The 26,184-nt window shown below is 30.3% G+C and overlaps 1 protein-coding gene across 3 annotated transcripts in view; it reads left to right on the forward strand.

Annotated features, from left to right (window-relative positions):
* LOC119631965 (myc protein) overlaps window positions 1–21,302 on the forward strand; it is a 69,614-nt gene extending 48,312 nt beyond the window's left edge. For all 3 annotated transcript variants that reach the window (XM_038024622.1, XM_038024615.1, XM_038024630.1), the window contains one exon: window positions 20,222–21,302. In XM_038024622.1, the coding sequence (XP_037880550.1) occupies window positions 20,222–21,228 (1,007 nt within the window). In that variant the 3' untranslated portion in view covers window positions 21,229–21,302. The remainder of the gene's footprint in view (window positions 1–20,221) is intronic.
* Window positions 21,303–26,184: the final 4,882 nt, after the last annotated feature.

The following is a 26,184-nucleotide window of genomic DNA, read 5'->3' on the forward strand; positions in this document are numbered from 1 at the left end:
TTTTTTTTTCCGCTTTTATTGAGACTTTATATACATTAGTCCCGAAAAGTAGTGCAGACGGACGGTATAATATATCAATGTAATAACGAATTCCTATCGAAAAACATTTTTAAATGGATTTAATTGACATGCAAAGGTATTGAACTACTCCAGATAGGGAGTATTATAGATTTCAGCTAAGGCGCAAAAAATTCTGTTGACTATTAACCGAATGAATTTGGTAAATTTTCAACTTAAACAGATATGTGTATCGGACCATAACATATATATGTTGTCTGAAGATTTCCGTGTATACTTAGCCACTTAGCCGCCATTGACAGATTAATAAATTGAGAAATTTTGAGGAACGCCCACACAACTTGGGACAAATTTCTGTTCTATTATATCCTCCTTCTCTGCATAAATGGTAAATAAGCTATGACATGATCTGACTCTTTTCAAAAAATTCAAAATATTTTAATATTTAAATTGCGAAAAAAAAAAACAAAAAAAAATTTAATTAAAAAAATAATATAAAAGTGAGTTCATTTTTTTGATTCATTCATTCATTCGTTCATTAATTGATGAAAGAATTAAAAAACTTTAGGAACTTATAAAGAGTTTAATTAAAGAAAAAAATTTCAAAAATTTATAAAAAGTGTAATAAAATCGAGTAAGAACATTGTGTTCAGTTGTGGTCGACGCCTTGATACTTCATACTTCAGATGGTTATGGCCGATTTTTTCCATTTTCTATATATTTAAATGTATTGTAAAATTATCCCTCGAACACAGGCGGACATACGTACAGATGTACATCGTCAAATTAAAATTAAATTCATTCAAAATGTAAATGTATAAATACTTTATATAGTAGTAGTATATCTCTAAAATCTGTAATATCATATGACGTAGAAGACAAAAAATTACGCAATTAGTATACCATAATAAAAGTAAAAAAACTAAATTTAAAAAAAAAAAAACAAAAAAACAAAAAAATAAATAATTAAAAATGGATAAATAAAATAAACAATCTCACGATTTCGATTAAATATTATCGACTTTCCATAAACGTGTCAATTGACGGGAAATGTCTGCTCCTTTTTCATCTGATTCCCACGTTTATAGTGTGAACAAACAATGAAAAAAAAAAAAAAAATGATACCTTAAACTTTTGAATTCGGATTACAATTATCATGCGTTCCCGCAAGTGAACGTATGTGAACGATTGTGATGAACTTTTGCTCCCTTAAAAGAACTTTTGTCTGTGAAATGAAGAAACAAAAAAAAAAGAAAAGAAAAAAAAAAGACTTTATTCCGAAACAGAGGAGGTTAAGCAGCGTAAAAAATCTAGAGCATTCATTACCCTTTGTTCATTACATAGCCCTGCACACAAGCTAAGCTGTCCTCTATCCTATATTTATATATATATATATCTACATTTAGACTTTACTAATGTAAAGAAAACATTTTCAAATAATACGAATCCATAATAGATGGGTATGGACTGATATGGGTTGTGTTTGTAATGGTTTTCTGACAAAGTGACAAAGGCCTTTTATATATAGATATAGATATATATATATATATGTATATATGTATATATGTATATATATATATATGTATATATGTAATATATATTTATGTATGTATAAACAGTGGCTCAATAAAGTCGATAAACAGTATAAAAAATTAAGGGGTTTTCCCCTTATTACAAACTGAATTTGTGTCTTGTGAGCATCAAGATCAATAGTTCCTAAGAAGGAAAAAACTGATATTACATAACAATTCAAGATCATTTGTTGTCTTAAGATTGAGTTATGAACCAAAAAGAAATAATACTTCAATCCTAAGAAGAGAAGGCAAAAAAAAAAAAAAAAGTATACATGCAGCGAGAACACGGCACTAGAAGTTTCGAAGTGAAAACATCTTCACTTAAGTGGGTACTTAGTTTTTGTACTTGTTTCTCTCATTCTCATGTAAATATTAAAAATGAATTTCTTTAAAATGTCATAACTATATGTATATATATATATATATAATATTTAAATATTAATATTTAAATATATATAAATGCGAAGAAATTTCTCAAGAGGTTAGTTAAGAAATGGGGAAAAATCGAACGACTAACGAAATTTGAAAATAAAATATTATCAGAATTGTAAGAAATAAAACCGAAACTAGTGCATATTGATTATGCAAAAAATACCTATCGATTTAGTATTCATTTCGAAACAGTTTGAAATATTTTAAGATCCAATGATTTTCGTAGCCGCGCACCGAATTCTAAGCAGAAAACCAAGCATTATAGATTAGATAAGATTAATATAATAAAGTGCTTAACGGGCTTACAAAAGACTCCGCAAGAGTGTTGTTATAAATTTTTGCTAAACTATATCTTAGGATTAATAGAAATCGGATATGTTGGTAGGCACAATTGTAAATGAGGAGTAAGAAGAGGAAATCAAATAATATATCATCGAGGGCAATTCAAAATTTATTACCAATTGAGTGAAAAAAAAAAAAAAAAAAAATAAATAAATAAATAAAAAAATAAAATTATTTTCATTAATTTTATTTAGTGAATTGAATAATATGCCTTTGTTGTGTTTGTAATGAATGTTTTTAATGTTAGAAAAAATTCTTTTTACCGTTGCGCAAAGACAATATTAACCGTAATCTGCACACACAATTTTTCGTTACATGTATGTTAAGTAAAGAGTAGCAATTACTTTGCTTTTCATCATCTTATAAAACATATTTCATATGAAATAAAATCCTTTCTCTATGATCGTTTCGTTGCAACAGCATATCAACTGCAACAACAACAATAACAACAACAGCAATAACAATAACAAGAACAAGTATTACTAGCATTTTTCAAATAGTTTCACTCATGCTTTAGCAGCAACATTTCGTACCAGTCAGTCAATCATAATATCTTACTACTCTTTACTCTTCGCAGGCATATGAATACACAGGCACACACATATGCATGCATGAACACATTTATAAATATGTACTAACTACTACTACTACTGCTACTGCAGTTACATTCAAATAAGCTGAATGTCTGTAAAAGTGAGAGAGAATTGCGTGATGGAGAGGGATAGGCGGTGGCGGTGGCGGCGGCGGCGGTGGCGGTGGGGGTTAATGGTCACGAAAGAGATAGAAAGAAACAAAGAGAATGTAGAAGAAAAGCAAATAATTTATGTAAGATTTTTTGTTGCACTTTTAAAGGAATGCATGATGTGAAAGTAAAAAAAAAAAAGAAAAAAAGAAAAAAAAAGAAAAAGCCAAACAAGAATGTTTTAGGATAATGCTGTAAGTGGTGTTTCGGTTGCTTCTTTTGCTGTTTATGTTGTTTTTTATACGCATCACCGAAGGATGATAAGAGTGGCATATTCATTTTATCAAAACGTTTGCAACAACAACGACCAGAAAAAAGCTTCAGAAGCCACCCCACACACAAAGTAAAGTACAAATTCTTGATCGATTCGATTTAAGCATGTCCGTCTGTCCGTCTCTTGTTAATGTCTGTTGTAAATATTTCACTGAGCATAAAAATGTAGCTATCGGCTTCAAAGTTGGCAGAAAAATTTTGAAGTCTTTTTATGCTGTTTGGAAATTGGAAAAATGGACTAAACAGTTCAAAGGAGACGCCCACAGTACCAGGTAAACTGAGAACATCTTAAGTTTTCAAAAGAAATAAAAACCTTTAGCAGGACAAAATTTATAGAAATTTTCGAACGTATATTCTATGGGCGATGCATCTTCCTGCTGCACCTGTACATAAGTGGCAAAAATTGCCGAAGCCGCCTATCTACCCAATATTATAGTGTCGCAAAGTTTAATTTTTTATCAATGTCTTTATAAGGTGCAGAAACAAACTTCGAAAACCCCACAAAGTATATAAATTTTTTCGTTAACTTTAAATTTCGAATGCACTTAAACGTGTCCGTCTGTCCGATCTGTCGATCTGCCTGTCCGTGCATTCTCTCGTTAGCGAAAATGAATATATCGCCTAGAAAGTTCCAAAAGAGTTTCGAAGTGATTTGAACCTTTCTAAGGCAACGCCTACAACGCCCAAATGCTGCCTATGCGGCAAAAATATTTATTTTGAAAATAGAATAACTCAGCCGCGTTCACTCCATATTACAGAGCATGAAATTTTATTCATTTTACTGTTTCGGTCTTTATTGGGATAACGGTGATGGGTGTGAAAAAGATTCGGTCGCGACCGAATAAAAATATTCTTACTTGTTAGTTTTATTTGTTTTTATTTATTTATTTTTATTTTTATTTTTTTTCAGTTGATGGCTGGTGAAGGCGTTTAGTAGTTATGCTTTCATGATGCGCCCAGCCATTTCTCTTAGTTACTTACTTGAGTAGACCTGTTCTTTTACCAAACATATTTTCTTCGTTCTTTCCACATAATCTCATAGTCGTCGTCTGTTTCTTTTTCTTTTTTAATGTGTATGCAAAAATGCTTTTATTACTATCTGGTGGTACCTCTTCTCATAGAACATAGCATTTTTGGATGATATAACAATGACATATATATGAACATTCAAACGACTGTTATTTATAATAAATGAATACAAAAAAAAAAAAAAAAAAAAAAAAAAAAAAAAACCATATGAGCTTTACATGCGATGCAATAAACATGCGTTACTTTAGCTTTACTATCTGTTGCTGTTGTTGCCTTTGTTAACGTAATAGAAATTCCACTTATTTTTATTTTTATATTGCATCGTAAATGTGTTATTATTAAATTTATAAATGTGTTTAAGGCATAGGAAAGCACACATCACAGATACCCTTAAATTATAAGTATATATAGTCTTGATCAATTTTATAAATAAATCATTTCTATTTGATGGGGTCGTCCTCCCAATCTATCTGTCGTTTCACCGCAAGCCGTTGTCTTGATTAACAAATTTAACCTAAAGTTTTCTTCGTTCACCTTTTTTTTTTTTTTTTTTTTTTGGAGAAAATTTTTCGCTATTTCGCTACAAAAATTGAAACTGAAACTGAAGTCGAAATTGCCCATTTGCCCATAAATGCCCAAGCATGCTATTCTTTATGTCACCAGCTCTATAATTTTTTACAGTTTTTGTTGTTCATTTGTTGTATACTGAAGTTGCATTTAAGCGCCTACATATCATATATTAATTTTGCGGTGTCATTGCATACGCTTGATATAAAATAGTTTCATCGGTTTGAACATAGTTAGTAAGCATAAGAAACGATTCGTTGGTTGCTTCTTTTCTTTTTTTTTTTTTTTTTTTTTTCTTAAAAAAAATAAATTCCCTCCCGCTCCAAGAGATACATATTACATTTTTTAAACGTTCCGTTAAACATTTAATAATCATGTCATGCTTGACCGTAATCGCTCACCAAAAAAAGATATATTTTTCCGAATAATGACTGGGAATATCAAGTCAAGTTTTTTTTTTTATACGGAAATTGGCAATGTATGTGAAAATAACGTTTAATTCTAACTGAAGTATTAAAATTGAGAGTCCTGCCAAAGTATGTAAAAAAATATGATGCATTGTGCCTAATCAATATAATGAGAGAATGGGTCTTCGCATTAACTTTGCATAATCTATCTATTCGGCAATTAAATCAAATTTCATTTTTGATACAAGCGTTTCGATAATACTAAGGCCGTGTGCACGACGTGTATGCAATAGCCGATAGGACTTGAAATGGACTCGTGCAATATTGTGTTCGAGCCGCAGATCGTAACTTGCGTAATATCTTATTGGAGTTTCGTACAAGGACGAACGTGACCGCGTCCTGGCCACTAATTCTGCAAACTACTTGCTTGACAAAAATGGCTGATTAATTGTATTTCGTTATTCGAAATTGATGTGAAAAGTTTAGCAATTTTTTGCTTAGCTACAATTTTGATCATTTGAGGGTCATTTGGGGGTTTGGGCGGCGTCCCCTGTGCAGTTATTAGGTCTTTCATGAAAAATATGCCCTCATATAAATATGTGTATACGTTTTGTAATGAACTCAGCAAAGTAGTGTAGGGTATTTAATGATTGGCCGTGGCCAACCGTAATCTTTTTACTTGTCTGTTTTATTTTGTGCTTGTTGCGATTAAATTATTCATATTTTTGCGTGTTATCTGTTGAACGTTTGCTGACTGTTTCTCCTCCAGCTACTATTTATTTTGTGAATGAATCCGCTTGTTAGCTGTAAAGTGAATGGAGATTTCATTTTATTTTGTGTTTTACCTTTTTTTTTTTTTTTTTTTTTTTTTTTTTTTCCTTAACATATTTGTTTATTTATTTATTTTTGTTTTGTGTTTTTTGTTTTTTTTTTTTTCTTGCATTTTAATGTGTTTGTTATTAAATTGCATTAGAGTTAAATATCTTTTGTAGCTATAAGAGTTTTCGAAGGTTAACTCGCGTTAGAGAGAATAATTGATTGATTGATTACAATCGAAAATTAAGGTTAATTATATACATATGTATTTGCGCGCTGGGCTTGTTAAATTTAATAATGATAATAATAATTTCTTAAGAATTTTTCGAAAAATATTTAGCAAAGTCATCACGACATCTTCACACTAAAAAAATACTGGTCTTCAAAGGCGATATATTTTTATTGTCTTCTGCATATTAGTTTAGTTAAATATAGTCGGACGTATATCCAAGTATCTTGCACTTTATGCGAACATTATCTTGATTGTTAATTTATTTACTTTTTCGTATATGCGTGAGACGGTTCTTCGAATTTGCCTTCATTGACTGTGACCATTACGGCAAAGTGCTAAGTTAAGTAAAGAAAACGAAAAAATTTAAAAAAAAATTTAAAAAAAAAAAAAAAACTTAATTTAAAAAAAACACTAATTTTGAAGTCGCATATTTCTGTCTCTTTCTCTCTTTCACGCTTTTTCTCACTTTCTCTCCCTCCTTCCCTTCCGTCCCCCGCCTCACCATCTGTTTCCCTTCCGTCACCCACCAACATCCATAGCATGTGAATTTGAAAGTTGTAGCAGATCAGCAGATGCTATGTAAAAATGATTAAGGTAGCCGGTAGTTCACCGGCATTTGTACAATCGATTGCAAACTCATTGCAATGTTTCACTTTTCTAATAACTCATAGACGAGTTCCGTATTGCATTATTAGCCCATTGCTGCACTACTTCCAACTCCTTTTAACTAATAATCACAAATAATATAAATGTTAAGTTTAGGTCGCCATAGGAGCTCTGCTGTAAGAGATACAATGTCGTTGGCAACTAGTCGACATGGGGAAGAACAAAGGGCGTTAAGCGCTCCGAAACAAGAAGCAAGACGTTAGAAACTTAGATCATAAATTATTTATTAGTTGTGGAATTTTATTGATTTTTTACGCGAGTATCACAAACAGTTTAAGAAGTTTTATCTACTCGCATCTTGTGTCGCGTTCTCTGATAATGATAGCCTTTGTAATGAATTGATTCGCATAAAGTTATTTCTGCTGCTGCTGCTGGTGCTGGTGCTGCTGCGGCTGCTGCGGCTGCTATTGTTGATCTTTTGCACATTTAATGAGCAGCAAGTGTTCGATCATTAAATATCCTACGCTACGTTTCTAAGGTGTTAATGCATCTTGGCTGGCCTCCATTTGAACTTGAGATCGCATCATCGTACAGCTTAACTTTACGTCAATCCAAACGTATACATTTCATTTATAACTTTTGCTTTTGAGAGCGTCATCATTCCTAGTATTTAAAAAAAAAAAAATAAAAAATAAAAAAAAGTGAAGCAGAAGAAGAAAAAACCTCAAACATCCGATTTATTGCCATTTACGTTATGAGTTGCAAAAAAAAAAAAAAAAAGAAAACGAAGAGATTTCCTAGGAAAACTGTATAGTGTTCTTCATGAATTTAATCTTTTTTTATGCTATTTTTTCTTTGTTAATTCTTTTTCTGCGTCTTCTTCTTCTTCTTCTTCTTGCTTATAATTGAAATGCCATTGTTGCTGCTATTCAACCGCAAGCTTATCACTAGCTTTATATGCATGCATATATATATATATAGCTTTTAACACAAGTAAAATCATTCCCATAATATGCAAAAACAGAAGAATAAAGAAAATAAAAATAAATAAAAAAAAAAATAAAAAAAAAAAAAACCAATCTCTTAGCAACAAAGCTAAATTTTATGCTAAAATCTAATCTCTGAACTTTCGAGTTTTTGTTATTATTATGTTTGTTTTTTTTTTTTTTTTTCATTTATTTCTTATTCATAAATTTTTTGTCTTTTGTTTTTTTCTTTTTTTTATAATTTAGTTTTAACTACTTTGAACCGGTATAACATACAATCACCATTTTAATCAGTTATTCATGCGTTCATTCATTAATTTGTTGTATTTTTATTATTACGTTACTTAGCGTGTAGTGTATTTTGTAGGCATTAAATTGCTGCTGCTACTACTACTACTACTACTACTACTGCTGCTACTACTACTATTACGAAGTATGCTAAGTAAATCATAGTGTTGATTAATTATATGATCATTCAATATCTAATGACGGTATTTATTGCATTTATTAAGCATTTCCTTTATTCATCATTCTTATTATGACTCCGTTTCTCCGGTCTTCCTTGACGGTGGAAATACTGATCAAAAAAATATTACCTTTAATAGAAACTTTAAAAACGCCTTCTTTCTTTTTTACAACACATACGATGCAGGATCCTTTATGCATCGTGTATGTTAACGGGCTATGCATGCATACATGTGTGCGCATTTTCCGTACTTTTACTTAAGACTTACACAGAGACGGAAGAAATTCTTTGTAAAACAAAACATATGTTTATGAATTTATATATATGTATATATGCATATGTATACATGGATATATATGTATATATATGTATATGTATATATATATAAATTTTTGTCTTTTTCGTGGAAGTACGTTTAAAAATTTTCATTTAGTATAATTAATATTTACTTGTTTTTCTTTACTTAATAGTAAATTCCATTAAAATTTCGACCACAAAGTTTTTAACTCATCTCTGACTGATATGGAAATATTGCTTGTAAACTTATATTATTGTTGCGTAGCTAGCCAGCCTGCTGGTCGCACTTAATTTATTCTGCTTTCGGTTTGCCAAAAAATGCCTCTACCGACTATAGATTAGATAATTTTATACTTAAAGTACAGAATGAAAATTTAACTATGAATTTTCGATTAGGCGGAAATCACAAGCAAGCCTGAAAGAAATTACTGACCATATAAGAATGATCTGTTAGATCATGTACGGTGCATGCGTCTTACATAGAAGCATATCAAGTGTGTTGTTTTTGTTTAAAAATCTTTGTTTATAAAGGCTTACACAGTTGTTACCTATGGTTCGAAATTTTGCTCGCTAAGACAATCTAAAATTTATTGTCAGTGTTAGGAACTTTTTAATGCCACCATAACATATGGCTTTTTATTCGCTTTTTCAACGGCCTTATTACGGAGACTATTTTCACTTTTCTTTATGTACATATACGATGATAGTTAGAAAGGATTATAGGTAGACGGGGAAGGAGTAGGGGACTTTTGTAAATAGAGAGAATTGAAGCGATGGAAAAGATCATTGCCGCAAGATTGTTCCAAAGATGGACAGAGTGCGGTCGATGTATTTGAAATTTCGGCAGTGTGTTGTGCGGTGTATGAGTCAGAAAGCTGACTGATGAAGAATTTTCTTATCTTTGTAGAACGTTCGCTCTAAGCCCATTTATATACCGATATAATACAGTTCACCGTATAATGGTATCGAATACGTTAGGTGCTTGCCCGCCGAACTATGAGCATCTAAGCTGCGTACCTGGTCGAATTTCTTCAGGCAAGATCTGGAAGCTTTTATCAACGCATACGTAGTGGACTCTAATCTTGATCGTATATAGGCGGTGTAAATGGCCGTAGTATAGGGTTTTGTGTTCTCCGTTACTTTAACAATTTTAGGCCGTGCATCTATTCGAACACTGTCATGAACAATTGCAATAAATTTGAGATTACGGGTTATGAGGCAGCCTGTACAGGTTGTTCAAAGTCCGAAACGGATTTTCTGTCAACTGAACTTGAAAAAAAAAAGAAGAGAAACAAATTTTTTTGGGTGAGATCATCAAATTTTCGAAATACAATAAGAGATTCGTTTTCTTACCCGCACGCACTAATGCTTCTCGGGAAGGACGAGGCCACTCTAATGACATTTCCATCAATTGCTATCCTTTACTTCTTTGCTCATCTAAACTTACCTACATACGATAGGGTCCTCCTCTAACCGATTGATTTAAAATCTGTATAAGGTATTTATTGTCCAGCGCTTACCCGTTTACAGCCTTTCGTTTTCAGTTATTAACTATCCGCTTAATATACGAAATTATTTCAAAATTATTTTGTTACCAAGCAAGTAAAGACCAATTACTGCCATTGCTTGAAATTGTTATGCTATGCATTGCGCTCTATCATACACCATGTGAATGCCTGTGTGATTGAAGTTAAAAAGTTTATCAGTAAAAACGCATGCATGTAAAATATAATTAATTTAATTATACAAACTGGTGTTTTTCTAATTTTGCTTAAACAGACAGACAAGGAATTAAAAAAAGAAAGAAACTCCATTAACTCTTAAAATGCCATTTATATAAACATGTACAAGCACGAATGCTTGCCTATGTGCATTTTACGTATGTAGGTGACCATGTGAAAGTATATGCATTTCTTAAATAGGTTCAATTATAAGATGTTATATATATATATATCTATTGCGTATTATCGACATACATATACATATATATATATACATATATATATATATATATATAAGCTCGACTACTTCAAGAGTTTGCACAAATTTGCCGGACACATGGTGTTGAATATTCATACATGTCTCACTCTTATCTTCTATAGTAAAGTATTGCATTAAATTTGAGATTACGGGTTATGAGAAAGCCTGCACAAGTTGTTCAAAGTCCAAGACAGAGTTTCTGTCAACTGAGCTTCAAAAAAATAAAGCATATTTTTCTGGGTAAGAGATAATCAGATAAAAATTTTCGAGATCTATTAAAACGTTTATTTTTGTTCTTACCCTTACTCTAATATATGTCATCAAGGACGAGGAGGCTACTCAAATGATATTTCCTTCAACTGCTATCCTTTACTTCTTTGCTCATCTAAACTTACCTGCGTACGATAGAGTCCTCCTCTAACCGACTGATTTAAAATCTGTATATGGTATATATATATATATATATATATAGATATATAGATATATAATATATATTATATGTACGGTGTGTATGTGTACGTGATTGTTTGTTTGCGTCGGTCTTTCTTTATGGCTATTAATTAAGTAATTTTTTCTTTCAAATATTTTTGCACAAAAAGAGAAAGAAAATATTTACAAAGCAATAGTTTTTACTATTATGTATTTTTACTCGCTTCTACAATGTGTGTGTATGTTTCGGTTTTCCCAATATTTAATATAATGTATTTATATCTTTATTTATTTATTATATGGTAAGCTAAAGGAAATCCACTTAAAAAAACTGTTTCACTATTTGTTTCTACATCATAACGTTTTATTTATTAAAACATTTGTGCAAACACAATACGCACGCGCTTAACTAACATCAACAACAACGCATTCGTCATCAATTTTTATCACAATTTTATATATGATATATACGCATATGAAGATGACTTATTTCCATCTTAGAGCATATTGTCAATACCCTTCTTTTGTGGCTTAAGGATATTTTGATTGATGCGAGTCAAGATCTTTTCGCTGGTATTGCGTTTATATTCGTAGAAAGAAATCGTCTAAGGATATGTGAGAAAATCCATAGGTAGCTTTAATTGGCGCCTGATTTAAAACATATCGATAGAGAATGAGCAAAATACTTAATATGATAAGTTAAGCAAATTATGATTTGTGGGGATTTCTTGATGCCCATTTTGGTTATAGTAGAAATTATTACAAAAAGTAGATTGGTTTACTTTATACGTAAGGCGGGGCAGGCATTATGAATAGAAAAATATGTTTATTTGAAATGAATTGAAAATGTTTGTGCCAACTCTACATTGTCTGGAAAAGCGAGCGAGCGAGCGAGCAAGCTGCGCAACGCGTCTTAATGGGTATTTTTATGTGGGACACGTGCGTGTTATTTATCGTCTAGCGTTGTTCCAATTTATTCAACGCATACGCTTACATAGTCGTGAACTAATAAAACTGGTCTTTTTTTTTATATTTATTTATTTATTTATTTTTTTATTTTATATTTTATGTATAACGATCTGTTTGACTGGAATTGTTGCTTAGTTTAGTTGGTAACAAAATAAACAAAAACTTTAATGTCTTTCTGTGATAATAGTCAGAAAGAAAATAGCGAAAAATAGCGGAGAAAAAAACAAACTTCCACCCATGCATACATACATACATACATACATACATACATACATACATACATACATACATACATACATACATACATACATACATTCATAATTTTGTCACTCACACTCACTTATGCGTTTAGATATTTATAACTATATACATATATTTAATTATAAGAAATTTCTAATATTTTCGAAGATTTCTTTCAAGAAAAAAAAAACGCAAAAAAAAACAACAGCAACAACAAAAACAACTAAAATTTACGTAGAGTATGTGAGAGCATAGCAAAAAATAAAAAAAAATAAAATAAGAATAAAGAAAGAAATTATTCTAAAATGGAAGAATATTTTCATTTTTTTTTTTTTTTTTTTTTTTGTATTATCTTAATATTCGCCGTTTTAGTTCATTAAACTTTCTTCTCTGTGCATAGGAATGAATATGATGCGACAGGTAGATCGCCTACATATGCAAATACTTTCGAAAATTTTCAATCCATATATGCTTACATGCTGCTTATATGAGCGTTTGTTGTTGTGAATGCGCATATCACATATGCTGATCAGAGTTAATGCCGATTAACACTACCGTTTGCTAATATAACCGTTGCGTTGTATTCTAATACAATGTTTGAAAACTTACAGTGTGCAAGCAGGAAGGCGCAGACGTCATTAAACATTTAATTTATACTCCCTTCACCTTCTTCTTTATTGACGTCAAACGTGTTCAACATTTCCTTCCTTTTTCCTTCTTGCTTTCTTTGGGTGCGCTTTAGTTAGTAGTCCCCATTAACGGAAGTTTATTGGACATTGTTTACATTACCATAGTAATTTGCTATTCATTCCCTACTCTCTTTTTTTATTTCTTGTATTTCGTAAACGTAATGAAGTGTAAATTACGATTATTGCTTAGCTTTTTAGTAATGATTCGATGTATGTATGTTTCTCTTAATTTTTTTTTTTTTTTCAAAGCTAAGAAGAACATCCTCAAGTAAACGATTGCTTTTCTTTTTTAATTTTCAGTGGAGTTTCTCCTGCTAAAAGAATAGAATCCCATTGCCTTATCATTCTAAGAGTTCTAATAGGCAAACAAAGTCAAGAATTTATTTCGGGGAAATTGTAATATTTCCCGGAGAAAGCAGCGGCAACCGATTACGTAATCTAATCCAATATCTGCCTAAAATTTGCACCCAGATAATAGATAGATGCTTGGTGTGCTCCTCCAAGCACAAAAGCACTTTGCACTTTATATACTACACGCGCATCCCTCGGTCGAAATCGAATATGTATATATCGCTGGAATTCCTTTTAAATTGCTTTTCCTTTTTTACTATTATGTTAGCATTGATAAGAGTTTGAAGAGGGATAGAGAGATAGAGAATGGATGCGGCCATTGGTACGCGTTACACTTTTACCAAACAAGCATTCGCCATAGCTGCGATCACACACACCATTTGTAATTAAGGTCAATCGCTGTGTGACAGGAACGTGCCCGTGCCTCATGGCAATCTCGTTGCAAACACTACGTAAACACTACGTGGAGTAATTTTTAATCCTACCCATGATATATCGTTTGGGGATAATCAGGAGGTAGACTTTCGCTTTAATTACCATCTGAGGTTTTTGCTCGCTGGCTACGTAGATCTATCTATTCTTACACAAAATTAGGGTTTGTGGGCATTGAAAACATGTGTTGGCGGAAAGTCCTTTATGCTCTGGATTCAGAGATTTAGAGTCTCTTTAGAGCAGAATACGGGGAATAATGAGTTTGCAGTTTTACAATCCACCCCGTGTGCCACGGCAGTGCACCCACATGAAACACTTGAGAAATAATCTGTATTTAAAGCGTAGTCTACCGCAAAGAAGATCGTGTTAGAAGATAGGGTATGCCTGCTCAGTCACTTGCTTCCTAATAAGTTGGCTGTGGCGACGGATGAGTGAAGGGTTGACTGATTGTCAAATTTTAATCTCTATATAACGCATAGGGGACTTCAAGAAATCATTGCTTGCGAGTCGTTAAATTCTTTCGAAGGCAAAAATTTTCTTGCTTCAAGGCAAGTGGAAGAGCGAATAAAAGATTTTCAAAAGCGATTATCAGTAAATTATAAATTTGTGAGGAGTAGGCATCATAATAAAGTAAGTAAGTACACGTCATACTTTCGTAGAAATGCATGGCAGCCGGAAGGTTTCGATTTTTTAAGGCACAAAGGGCACATGATTTTAGCTTTCCTCAGTCCTTCATAATAAGAATAGCCTGGCACTGTTTAGCCACGCAATTGTTGTAAGCATCATATTGTTAGAAATATGTGATTTTTGTTCTAAACCGCAACATCAGACATCACGACTGTTGTGTTGTCAAAGTATCAGAAAGTTTCCTATATTGTAATATTGACATGCACTGGAACTTTCTTCCGGATTATTGTCGTTATTAGAACGGTTTTTTTCCGTTTTTTCTTTCTTTTTTTTTTTTTTGTTTTTTTTGTTTTTTTTTTTTGCGTTAACGTTAGTTATATTTATTTTATTGCTTTAGAAAGCATGTTAAAAAGAATTCTTTTTACGATTTTATTGCCAGGATTTTTAGTCTCTATGCATTGCTGTTATTCATTTTGTCTCATTTCAACCACTGCCTATAATTGGTAGCAACCGCCAAGCAGACGCCGAAATAATAGGTGGTTTTTCTTATATTTTCATATCGTCGTTAGTATCGTACACACGAACCCGTTGTAGTAGTACTTTAAATGTACTTCTTACCCATCGTTTGTTTCCCTTTTGAGTTTATTGACATTTTGTAACAAATTTTTTTTGTTTTTTTTGTTTTTATGTTAACAATATTTTCGCTGCTGTGTTTTACTTATAAATATTAAATTTTCTTTGTTATATACGCGTATGCATGAGTATTATATTCAATGTTTAGGAATTCCCTGTTCACCCTTTCCACCCTCGTTCCGCCCTCACAATCCCCTAGACAGCTTAGTTTTGTTGCCGCTCTTTTCTCTTTTTTATTTTTTCTCTCTTTCTCTCTTCTATTTTATATAAATCTATATATATATATATATATTTGTTCTTGTTCTTGTTGTTGTTGTTGTTATGATTTAATTCCTTTGATAATCGGCTTTAAAAGTCATTGTAACTCTGCTCAATGTCTTTGCATGTATGAGTGTGTAATTATTTTGTGCTCTATTTCTTATTCGAAGATATATGTACGAATGTATTTCTAGTTCAATGATTTGAGTTGTGTAACATTATGCTCTGCAGCTGCTTTTTAGGCTGTAAAAGCACACAAAACACAGTAAAGTTGACTTCTTTTCCTTTTGTCTTTTTCTCAAAGTGTATGAAAAATTGTTTAAAATTAAAGAAAAGTATAAAAACAAAAAAAAAAAAAAATAATAATAATAATAATAATAATAATGATAATAATAATAATAATACAAAGTAGGATTATAAGTGGGTGTTGATGAGGCGTTCGCCACTCTTCACTACTACTGCGCCTCTGTCTTGCATTTTATCACAACGCAAAGTGTCTTATGCATGTGATAGAAACATGACATAATGCTCTCACAAATATTAAGTACTTAACTTGATGCATATTTAAGAGAAATAAATAACACAAAAAAAAAAAAAAAAAAAAAAAATTCCTTTAGCTTAAATGTAAATATGACGTTCTACGACATGTTCGCGTTCGTTCAGTCAGTACGTCTCTGCTCTCTTCTCAAACATATGCATGCGTTCGTGGAATTGCATTAAAAATAAAAAATAAAAATAAAAAACAAAGAAAGCAACTTTGTTGTTCTCTTTGTGCAGCGTAACTAACTGTTTCTGCCTTTTCAGGAAATGAAATTTGAGCAATTTTTCGAAGAAATTTGCCGATTGGATTGAGAGAGAGAGAAAGAGAGAGTTTTGAAATCCATCTAACTTTTAACACTGTTTATTACGGGTTCGTGCGGTGGTTTGTTCTTTCGGTGAGAAAGGTCAGGTTTAGACATTTAAATCGAAAAATCCGTTAAGTTCCCTAAGAAGATTTCAAATAATGATAATGATATTGATGATAATAACAACACGGTTACTACTCATCATTAACACTTCATTTTTATAATAACGTAACGTAAGGGAATGAAACAAAAAGTTATCCGGTTTTAAATTTGCTTCTCAAACTAAGGCGGTATGTTGTTCAACTTATTGTTCCCACATTTTTTTTTTAACTAAACGCAATATATCTACTATATCGGGGGTGTAGAATAGGCTTTACATTTCATATATGTGCATACAATGCTCCTGAAATAGATTTATTTTTTTATTTTTATTTTTATTTTTATTTTTTTTTTACATTTAATTACGAAAAATGCATTGTAATACGAGAAGGCGTTCCATTTAATAGAAATGTGGTATCTAGATATATATATTAATATATAAATAATATTTATTTAAGATTTCCTTCTTCTTCATTTATTGCTATATGCGTTGTTGTCTGTACAGTGTGTTATGAATAATAAAAACCGTTCGAACTACGAGATAATGTTATAAAAGCATTTGTTTTTTTTTTTTGAAAACATTGACACCATCTGTCCCATTTTTTGGTGAAGATCTGAATTTCGTCACGGAGAGACAATCGATCGGATGGTGCTGCCCATGAACGGATTTTTTTTTTTTTATGATATTCTGCTGGTGCTACCGTCACGTTCTTCAAAGAGCACGTCGTTGTTTGGCATATTGGTGCATATTGCGATTAGTTTTAGGCTTACTTGCTGCATAGGGTATTTTCGCGCCGGCTCTCAACGATGCACTAAATCTAAATAACATTGTCAAGTTTATTTTGTGTGAAGCACTAATCACTTTCCGAATCAAAGTTTGTCTGTCCGTCTGGTCTTTTTCGTTAAACCTACGCCTCGCTGTTTTTGAAATGGAACTTGATGAAATTCGGTGCACCGACAAGGATGATCCAAGCATGAACGCTATTCAAATTCGGTTCGGCTTGGAACATTTTTTTCGACCACTTCCTATGTAACGTCTTAGTTTGAAAAGTTGATCGTATCTTAAACGAATTGATATAGAGTGGACCACGGCCCACTATAATTTCTTTACTTTTTTTCCCTTTTTTGCTTTACGGTTCGTGGATCATCTTAATTTTTCATTACTCTTCAAGCTTCAGCAGGATGTCTTTTTCCACTCATTTTCTCTCATTTCCTCTCTGTTTCTTTTTATGCTTACCTGGCCATATTCTTCTTCTTCTCTTCTTTATTTCTTGTCACTTTGCGTCACTTTGCGTCACTTAGTCCATTGCAAACGTATTTCATCCTTATATTATTTTATATATTAATGTAATGGTATACTATGTGATCGTTTCCTTTTATCTTTGATTTGATTTTCTAATCAATTTTGGCATTCATAAGAGAGACTTCGATAAATCGTAAGCTACATCGAAAAGCAGCCTTGTAATGTTACGACAAACACTAAACACCAAATCTGCGACTAGCAGAGTCACATTTTTTGAACAAGTTAGATCAGATCAAACAGATGAAGGTCGCTAAGAAACACTTATCTTTAAACTTCTTAATATTTACACTATACTTTTACTATTCTTCTGTCGTTATTATAGCAAAGTATCGACGACTTTTTAGTTCATTTGAAAGCTATTGAATGAAGAATTACTGCATCGTGTGTTTCAACTGATCTATAGTATAGTATAGTATAGTAATAGTAGTAGTAGTAGTAGTAGCAGTACTGGTAGTATAATAACAACGTGCGACTTTGTCATATTTAGAGCGGTGTGATGTGTGTGTTTCTATTTCGAGTTAAATGCGAGTCCACTGTCTCTATTAATAAAATAAGTTTTTTAAAAAAAAAAAAAAAAAATTTATATATATATATATATATATGTTTTCGAAAGAAGCAAAAGATTAGGAAAAATAGTTGGCAAATTAGCATCAAAGGCGCCTCACATGCTAATGTGAATCTTGAAATCGTTTAATTGCATACTTGTTGGTTTGGCTATTGCGATGACTTGAAAAGCGATCAATTGATGATAAAAATGTGATGATATTGAGACGGACAGATTCTGTGGGGAATGGATGAATGGCGAATAATAGAAGTTGTAGATGAAATCGTATAGCGTTAGGAGTCATTTCTTTCTTTCGCCTTATAAAAGTGCCATAGTAAGCCTTTGCCTCTGTCTCTGCCTCTGCCTTTGCAATTATTCGATAAAATCAGAGCAGATAGTATACGAGATCTCGAATCAAAACAATTCCTCGATTTATCGATATTTTCATCGCATACGTAATATATATAAATATATATATATATAATTAAATGTTAACTCTGAAGACAAATGTTAAAAAGACTCATTTAATTGTCTAATTTTAATTATAAATAAATAAATAAACAACCAAACAAACAAACAAACAAAGAATTAATAATAATATTAAAAAAAAAAAAAAAAGCAGTCTTTCGTCGACATTTAAATACGTATGTATTTACATGTCTTTTTTTTTTTTTTTTTTTTTTCTTAAGCAATTAAAGGGTCAGTACACACACACACACACATACACACACACACACATGTTTCTATATCTATAGGCCCGTTCTCGTCATTGTCTGTTTTCTCGGTATTTTTGCTCACTTTCTTTCACGCTCGCCTTACTTAACAAAAATTTCTTTTGTGCCGTTTGTTTCTCTCGACTGTTTGTTGTAGGCTTATGGCTGTCTTTTCTTGTTTTTTTCTTGTTTAAATTGTGTATGCTTTAGTTACCAGGCGGAAGCTTTTTATTAAGTGTGCCGAGTTCTTGACGCCGTCTTTTCTGTATTTTCATGCCATTATTGTGAATTGTTTACTATTGCTTATGCATGCTACATATGATGCATGTGTGTCTTGACGTTGATTTTTCAGCGCAATTGCATAAATTTTGCACTAGTAATTGCCAGGGGTTCACAAATCTTAATTTATACCATCAGAAAATAAATAGATGCTACTTTTTTAAAATATTCTTTTCTTATTCTTTGTTCGTTCCCTGTACGGGCATTTTGTAAAGTAATATCTAAGAAGAATACTGATCGGCAAACCGATTGACATATGCTTGCTTGATTATAATGAGATTTTGTATCGCGCTATGTGCATGGAGGTCACTCTAGACATTTTTTGACTAATGCTATGCCAGGAGTCAAGGGAGAAAATATTTACGATCCCTTGAAAGTTTTTTTTTTTTTTCTTTGCTATAAATTGAAAATTAAAATTATTGCGAAAAAAATTGACATTTCATGTAAATAATACTAATTAAAGTAAGAAAACAGTGGCGATCCAATATTACTTACCATAATATTATTACTTATCCTTCTTATCATCTCCCTAACCTCATTGAAATTTTTATTTCAATAGTTCGACTTTTTTCGGACACTCAGTGGCCGTGTACAATTTTCGTGATGTATTCCCCAAAAATGTGCTTTATATCGCTCCTTTAATTTTTAACCTACGTCATAGCGTGCACCGAAGAGTTTGATTACAACGATTGTGCACTTGTGCACTTGAGCTGTTTGTTCTGATCGAATGGATTGATTTCTTTTTCCCAGATATTTCCCATAAATTTTGTTAATTAAATTCTGTTCTGGTCCATCATTAAGTAGTCCATGGTTAGATTTTTTCAACTACTAAAGGTATATTTATGACAAATGATGTAGCGACATAACCTCAAAAAATGTAAATGAAAAATATATATGGTGGTGGTGTCCGGCAAGCGTAATCATTGTCCAGCTTTCTCTTGTTAATCAACTTTATTTTTAAGTTCAACGAAAACAAAAACAAAAAAAAAAACAAAAAAAACGATAATTTTATTTTGATTTCGTATTATTTTTATGTCTTACAGAGGAAGAAATTGACGTGGTCTCGATTAATGACAAGAAATTACCTACAAATCCATCTGATAAAGATCGTCGTGCTCTGCAGAATAAAGTTGCTCATAAATTCAATGCGCGCATTATTAAGAATGCCAACGGTTTACGTACTATACCGCCACGTCGACGCGGTTCCTATGAGTTCCCCTATACACCGGCCAGTAGCAGCCCAGTAAAATCGGTTAATAATTCACGTTATCCGTCGCCGGCCAGTACACCGTATCAAAGTCAGTACACAACAAAGTATGTACAACAACAGCAACAATTAATGACTGTTATAGATAAAGTAAGTGCGCCTTGTGGTGCCCCCATAAATATATTTGCTGATAAATCGCGTAAACGTTTACTTGCGACCACCGGTGCGAATGGCTCTCTACTAGGCGTACAGAGTAGCAATAATATTAATAATAATACTAATACTAATGCTGGCTTAACAACAGTAAATGCATTGAATGGCGTTACCATTAGCATTAGAAATAGCGGTGGTAGTAATGATAGTAGTAGTAGTAGTAGCAGCGGTGGTATTGGTGGCAATGTAATGCCACCCAGTAAAAAGCATCGAGGCAAAAAAACAAAACATTACGTTGCAAATACAATTGTGACTTCCAGTGGTGTTGGTATTGGTGTTGGTGTTGGTGCTGCCACTATCTTGAAACGTCATTGTAGTTTAGATGAGTCCGCTGATACTATAGAGAAACGCCATTTACACAATGATATGGAAAGGCAGAGACGTATTGGTTTAAAGAATTTGTTTGAGGCTTTAAAAAAACAAATACCCAGCATTAAGGATAAGGAGCGGGCACCTAAGGTGAATATATTAAGGGAGGCGGCTAAATTATGCGAAGCTTTGACAAGCGAAGATCAACAATTGACCGAACAGAAAGCCAGGCTAAGAGAGGAATTACGCAAGAGACAGGAGCGTTTAACAATGCTAAGAGCTCAACGAGCTCGTCGCTTGGGTGGTGGCTTAATAGATTGATGATAATAATGATGATGATGATGATCATGATGATGATGATGGTGACGACGACGACAACAACGACGACGATGATGATGATGACAATGATGAGGACGACGATCATGAAAATGATGATGATGATGATGATGATGATGATGATGATGATGATGATGATACTAAAAAAGCGTCAAGGCATATATGTAAGCTTTTTTTTCCAATATTTAAATAACTTTTTGTTTTTAAAAACAAACTCTAAATCATTTATTAATTAGACTTAATTTCATTTGATATTCTGTTTCTTTAACCTTCTTATGCATTCTAAAAAAAAAAGATTGAGGTTTTCCTTTTTATTTTATTTTTTATTTCATTTTTTATTTCATTTAATCTTTAAGCCTGCTTAAAACTTTTGCATTTAAGAAAATTAGTTCATTATTATAGAAATTACAAAAACGAAAAAAGCAAAAAAAGCAAAAAAAAAAAAAAAAAGAAATGAACTCTGAAATATAGACCGGAGAAGATGTGAATATTAATTAAGTTTTCTTTGTTTCTCAAATTCAATTAAAATAATATATAGTTAATTACAAGAATTATTATTTTAAGGATTTTTTTCATTAAAGATTTCGTCTGTGTAATTAAGAAAGAATTATTTCTTTTTATAATTAATTATTAATTATTTTTATGCGCATTACTACTGCATATACATATATATAAATATATAGTTTCTTTTCTCTTTTTTTTTTTTTTTCAATTTTTTTGATTTATTTGTGATACGCCTAAAGATAAAATGAAATGCTAATAAACATTGAAAAATAACACTTAAGGGAGAAATTATTTGAAATGAATTTCAAAAAGGTATAAACGAGAAAGTTTACAATGCCCGTGACAGACAGACAGATGCGTGCAGGCACTTCGATGAGAATTTGAGTTTGTATGCAAGTCGGTCAAATAAATTCCAAATGTGAATTCAATTGGGACGAATTAAATGAAATATATTTATTATTAGTTTTTTTATTTTTATTAATTTTTTTTTTTTTTTTTTTTTTCTTAAATCCAAATCTTCCTAAAACAAAGCAAAAATCATACAATACGATGTCGATTCAAATTTAAATGTTACGTTATTTTTATTATTTCTTTTAAGTGTATATAATGTTTTTTCAATCAATTTTTTGTGAAAATTTTGTCGTTTCGTATTGCGAATAAAAATATATGCATATATATATATATATATATGCACATACACTTACATAACATATATCCCTATCTATTCTTACATACATAAAAACAACTCACATACTATTATATATATATATATATATATATATATATATATATATATATATTATAGAATATTTTATAGAATATTTATTTTTAGGTCAATCATAGATGATAACAGCAACAGCAACACAACGTATAATAATAATTTTTTTTATTTTTATTTTTCATTATTTAATTTAGAAAGCAAAATAAAACTGCTTTATAAATAAGAAAATTCGAAAAAAAAACGAGGTTAGAAAAAACTTTTCTAATCGATTAACTGTCGATGTTTTTTATTTTTTTATTTCGTATTAAATTTTATAAATAATTTTTTTTTTTTTTTTGCGTTATAGGTAAACAATAATATTTGAATATTTATAATGGTTGAAGAAAAAGAAAAAAAAAGCAACAAAAACGAAAACAATTGCGAATTAAGAGAACATTATTTTTATATATATACAAATTGTTGAGTTATTTTTGTTTTCTTAAAAAAAAAAAAAAAGAAATTTTTTTTTCTTCTTAATTTCAAATATTCTTCAGTAAAGTTACTTTTATTATTATTACTATAATTTTTTTTTTTTTTTTTTACAATATAAGTTTATGAGAATATTTTTAAGTCTGCAGTTTAAAGGCATAATAGCATAACTGCCATTCTATTTCAGTTCAAAATTTTTTTCACTTTAATAATAATTCTTATTGAAGGATTCGAAAAATAATTACTTTCTTATTTAAAATTTTTATTTTTATTTTTTTTTTCTTTTTAAATTTATTCTAAAGCCGATTAGTTCTTATAAGTGATAGCATAAATTTGAACATTTTTCGAGTTATGATGTTAACCTGCAGATATATAATAAATCTTTTACTAGAAGGCATAACTAACGTAAGCTGAAAAACATTTTTCACATTTCAAAATTTCATTATAATATTGATAATAATTAATATTCGTTGTTTATTATTATTAATTAATATTCGTTTGTTTTATGCATGAAAAGGAAAAATTAAATTTACTTCACAATTTAAACGGTTATGCCTTTTGCTTATGAATTACTTGTAATTACGGTAATAATCCTTCTGTAGTAATTGTAAATATTATTAAGCATTTATTAAAATTTTGCATAGGTCTTGAAAAGCAAGAGAAAGAAAGAATCCATAAATTAGGAATGTAATGCAAAAAACCACTTACATATTGAGAATATCGAAAGATTTGCGCGGGATGCTTCGAATATTAAACAAATATTATTATTTTTGTTTTTTTTTTTTGTTTCTATTATATTATCGAAGAAAAGTTTTTAAAGGGAGAAGGGAAGTAAAGTGTTCACACATTTTGATCTTTATAAGAAGCTTTTCATAAAAAAAAAAAGTCTTTCACCCGCATCTTCTTCAATAGCTGACTCTTTCAAGTTTATATACATTATATCGCCTTTTCGTTTATCCTTGGCACGTGAAAGCCAACTTGCTTTTGCTTATTTCGGGACTCTAGCAAAATATCTGAATATATATCAAGCCTTCACATTCAAATGTATTTAAGCGTATTCAAATCCATCGGAGAAATTGTCAAATTCCAAATAGTCTTATTTACTGCCTACAGCAGACAACCATTGTATACATTAAAAAAAAAAAAAAGAAAAAGAAAACGGCCTATAACTCTTAAATTATATAAACAAAAACTAATTGATAAATTAGTCCTAAAAAAATCTGCGCAATTAACTTTGAATTCAAGTACATTATAGCCACGATCTTCTCATATCCGATAAGTCGAGAAAATATTTTACGGCTCTCTATATAAATACATTTAAAATTATTAACGAGGGATATTATGACATAAATGTCTTAATATTCCTTTCAGGGTCTGAAAATTGAAAAAGTGTGAAGTAATGGTGAATAAGTTGCAGGAGCATTTGTTGTTGTTGCATGACAAGAAAAATTTTAAGGAAATTGGGGAAGAAAAAAACATTTTGTGTAGCAGCTCGTTTTTATAAATATATATATATATTTTTTTTCTGAAATAACAAAATGTTTATTACGCCACTTTTTAGCCGTTGATCGTAGCATTTAGCATAACTTAACTTAAGAACAGACTCGTTTTTTTGTTCAACAATTTGACCCAAAATTAAGTGTTTTAAATACTAAATCGGGGGGGAAAAATTTTAATTGTGTAAACTTTGTAATGTAACGAAAGCATTAAGGATTAATGATGTAGTCAAGCGCTTAAATATCTTTTAGTCCGATAAACAAGATAATCCCATGAATTGAATTTAAAAAAAAAAAAAAAAAAGAAAAGGGTTTATGTTTTTAAATGCCTTTGTTTTTATTTATTACAAAATTTTATTTTATTTTAATGTAAATAAAGAAATCTCGGACCGTTACCTAAACACAGCTTACCAAACTGTTAGCAATTAAAAAATAAACTTCTTTTTATACCATAACCTCAAAAAAAAAAACAAAAAGAATTATTTACATTAGGAAATATCAAGAGAAGGAAAAGAAAATGCAAAAAATAATAATAATAGTAAATAATAATAATAACAATAATAATAACAATAATAATAATAATAATAATAATAATAATAATAATAATAATAATAATGACAACAAAAACAACAACATAACCAAAAACAACCTCCACAAAATCCTCGCACTTTTTTACATATAAATTTATATACATATACACATAAATATATATACAAATACATATTTGTTTACAATTTTTTTTAGTTTTATAAAAACCATGATTTTTTTTATAGCGAAAAATCCCAAATATATAGTTTAAATAATACGCACATATATACAGATATATATATATATATATATATATATATATATTTATGTATATGTGAAAAACAATTGAAAATCAAAAAATTATGACAAAAAAAGAAAAAAAAATAGTAAAATATGAATTGTTTTCCAAAAATTTTTTGGTTTTTACCAAATTAGAATAAAATAAACGAAAAAAAAGAGAAAACCGCAACATTGATACCTCTTCTGTCTGTGTGTTTTTAAGTTTTTCTATTTAATTTTTTTAAATTATTATTTATATATATATATATATATACTATATATTATATTATATTATATATATATACCTTTTTACACACTTACTATGGCTACCTATACTTATGCATATAGTTATCAAATATAATAGAAAAAAAAAAAAAAAAAATGCGTTAATTTGTTTTATTATTATTATTATTATTATTTTTTTTACTTTTTTTTTTAAATTTAATTTGAAATTATTTTAATCCGAAAATATTTCGAAGACTGTCTGTACACAAAACTGTTACCATTACTGCTTCTCTATTACTATCACCACTAACCACCGTCATCTTACTTATTTACTATTGTCTATATATATTGTTTGAAAAAAAAAAAAGGCAAAAAAAAAAAACCAAAAAATCTGTAAATTTATTTTTCTTCATTGTTTTATTGTTTTTCTCTTTTTCTTTTTTACTTAACTGAATATTATTGTTTATGCTTCTCTTTCGATTGTAATGCAAACAAAGCTACTGCAATAGATGGAAACATTTTTTTTATTATATATATATATATTTTTTTTTTTTTTATATAAAATGTGTTTAATGTTTAATACAAAAAAAAAAAAAGGAAAAAAGAAAAGAGAGGAAAAGAAAAATTTAATGTAAACGAATTAAATCGTATATGCATAATTTCAATACTGTTAAAAAATACATAAACATTTTTTTAAATAAAAAAAATTGACATTTTTTG

Source organism: Glossina fuscipes, unplaced genomic scaffold (genome assembly GCF_014805625.2).
Source record: "Glossina fuscipes isolate IAEA_lab_2018 unplaced genomic scaffold, Yale_Gfus_2 0, whole genome shotgun sequence".
In the NCBI taxonomy this organism is placed as follows: domain Eukaryota; kingdom Metazoa; phylum Arthropoda; class Insecta; order Diptera; family Glossinidae; genus Glossina; species Glossina fuscipes.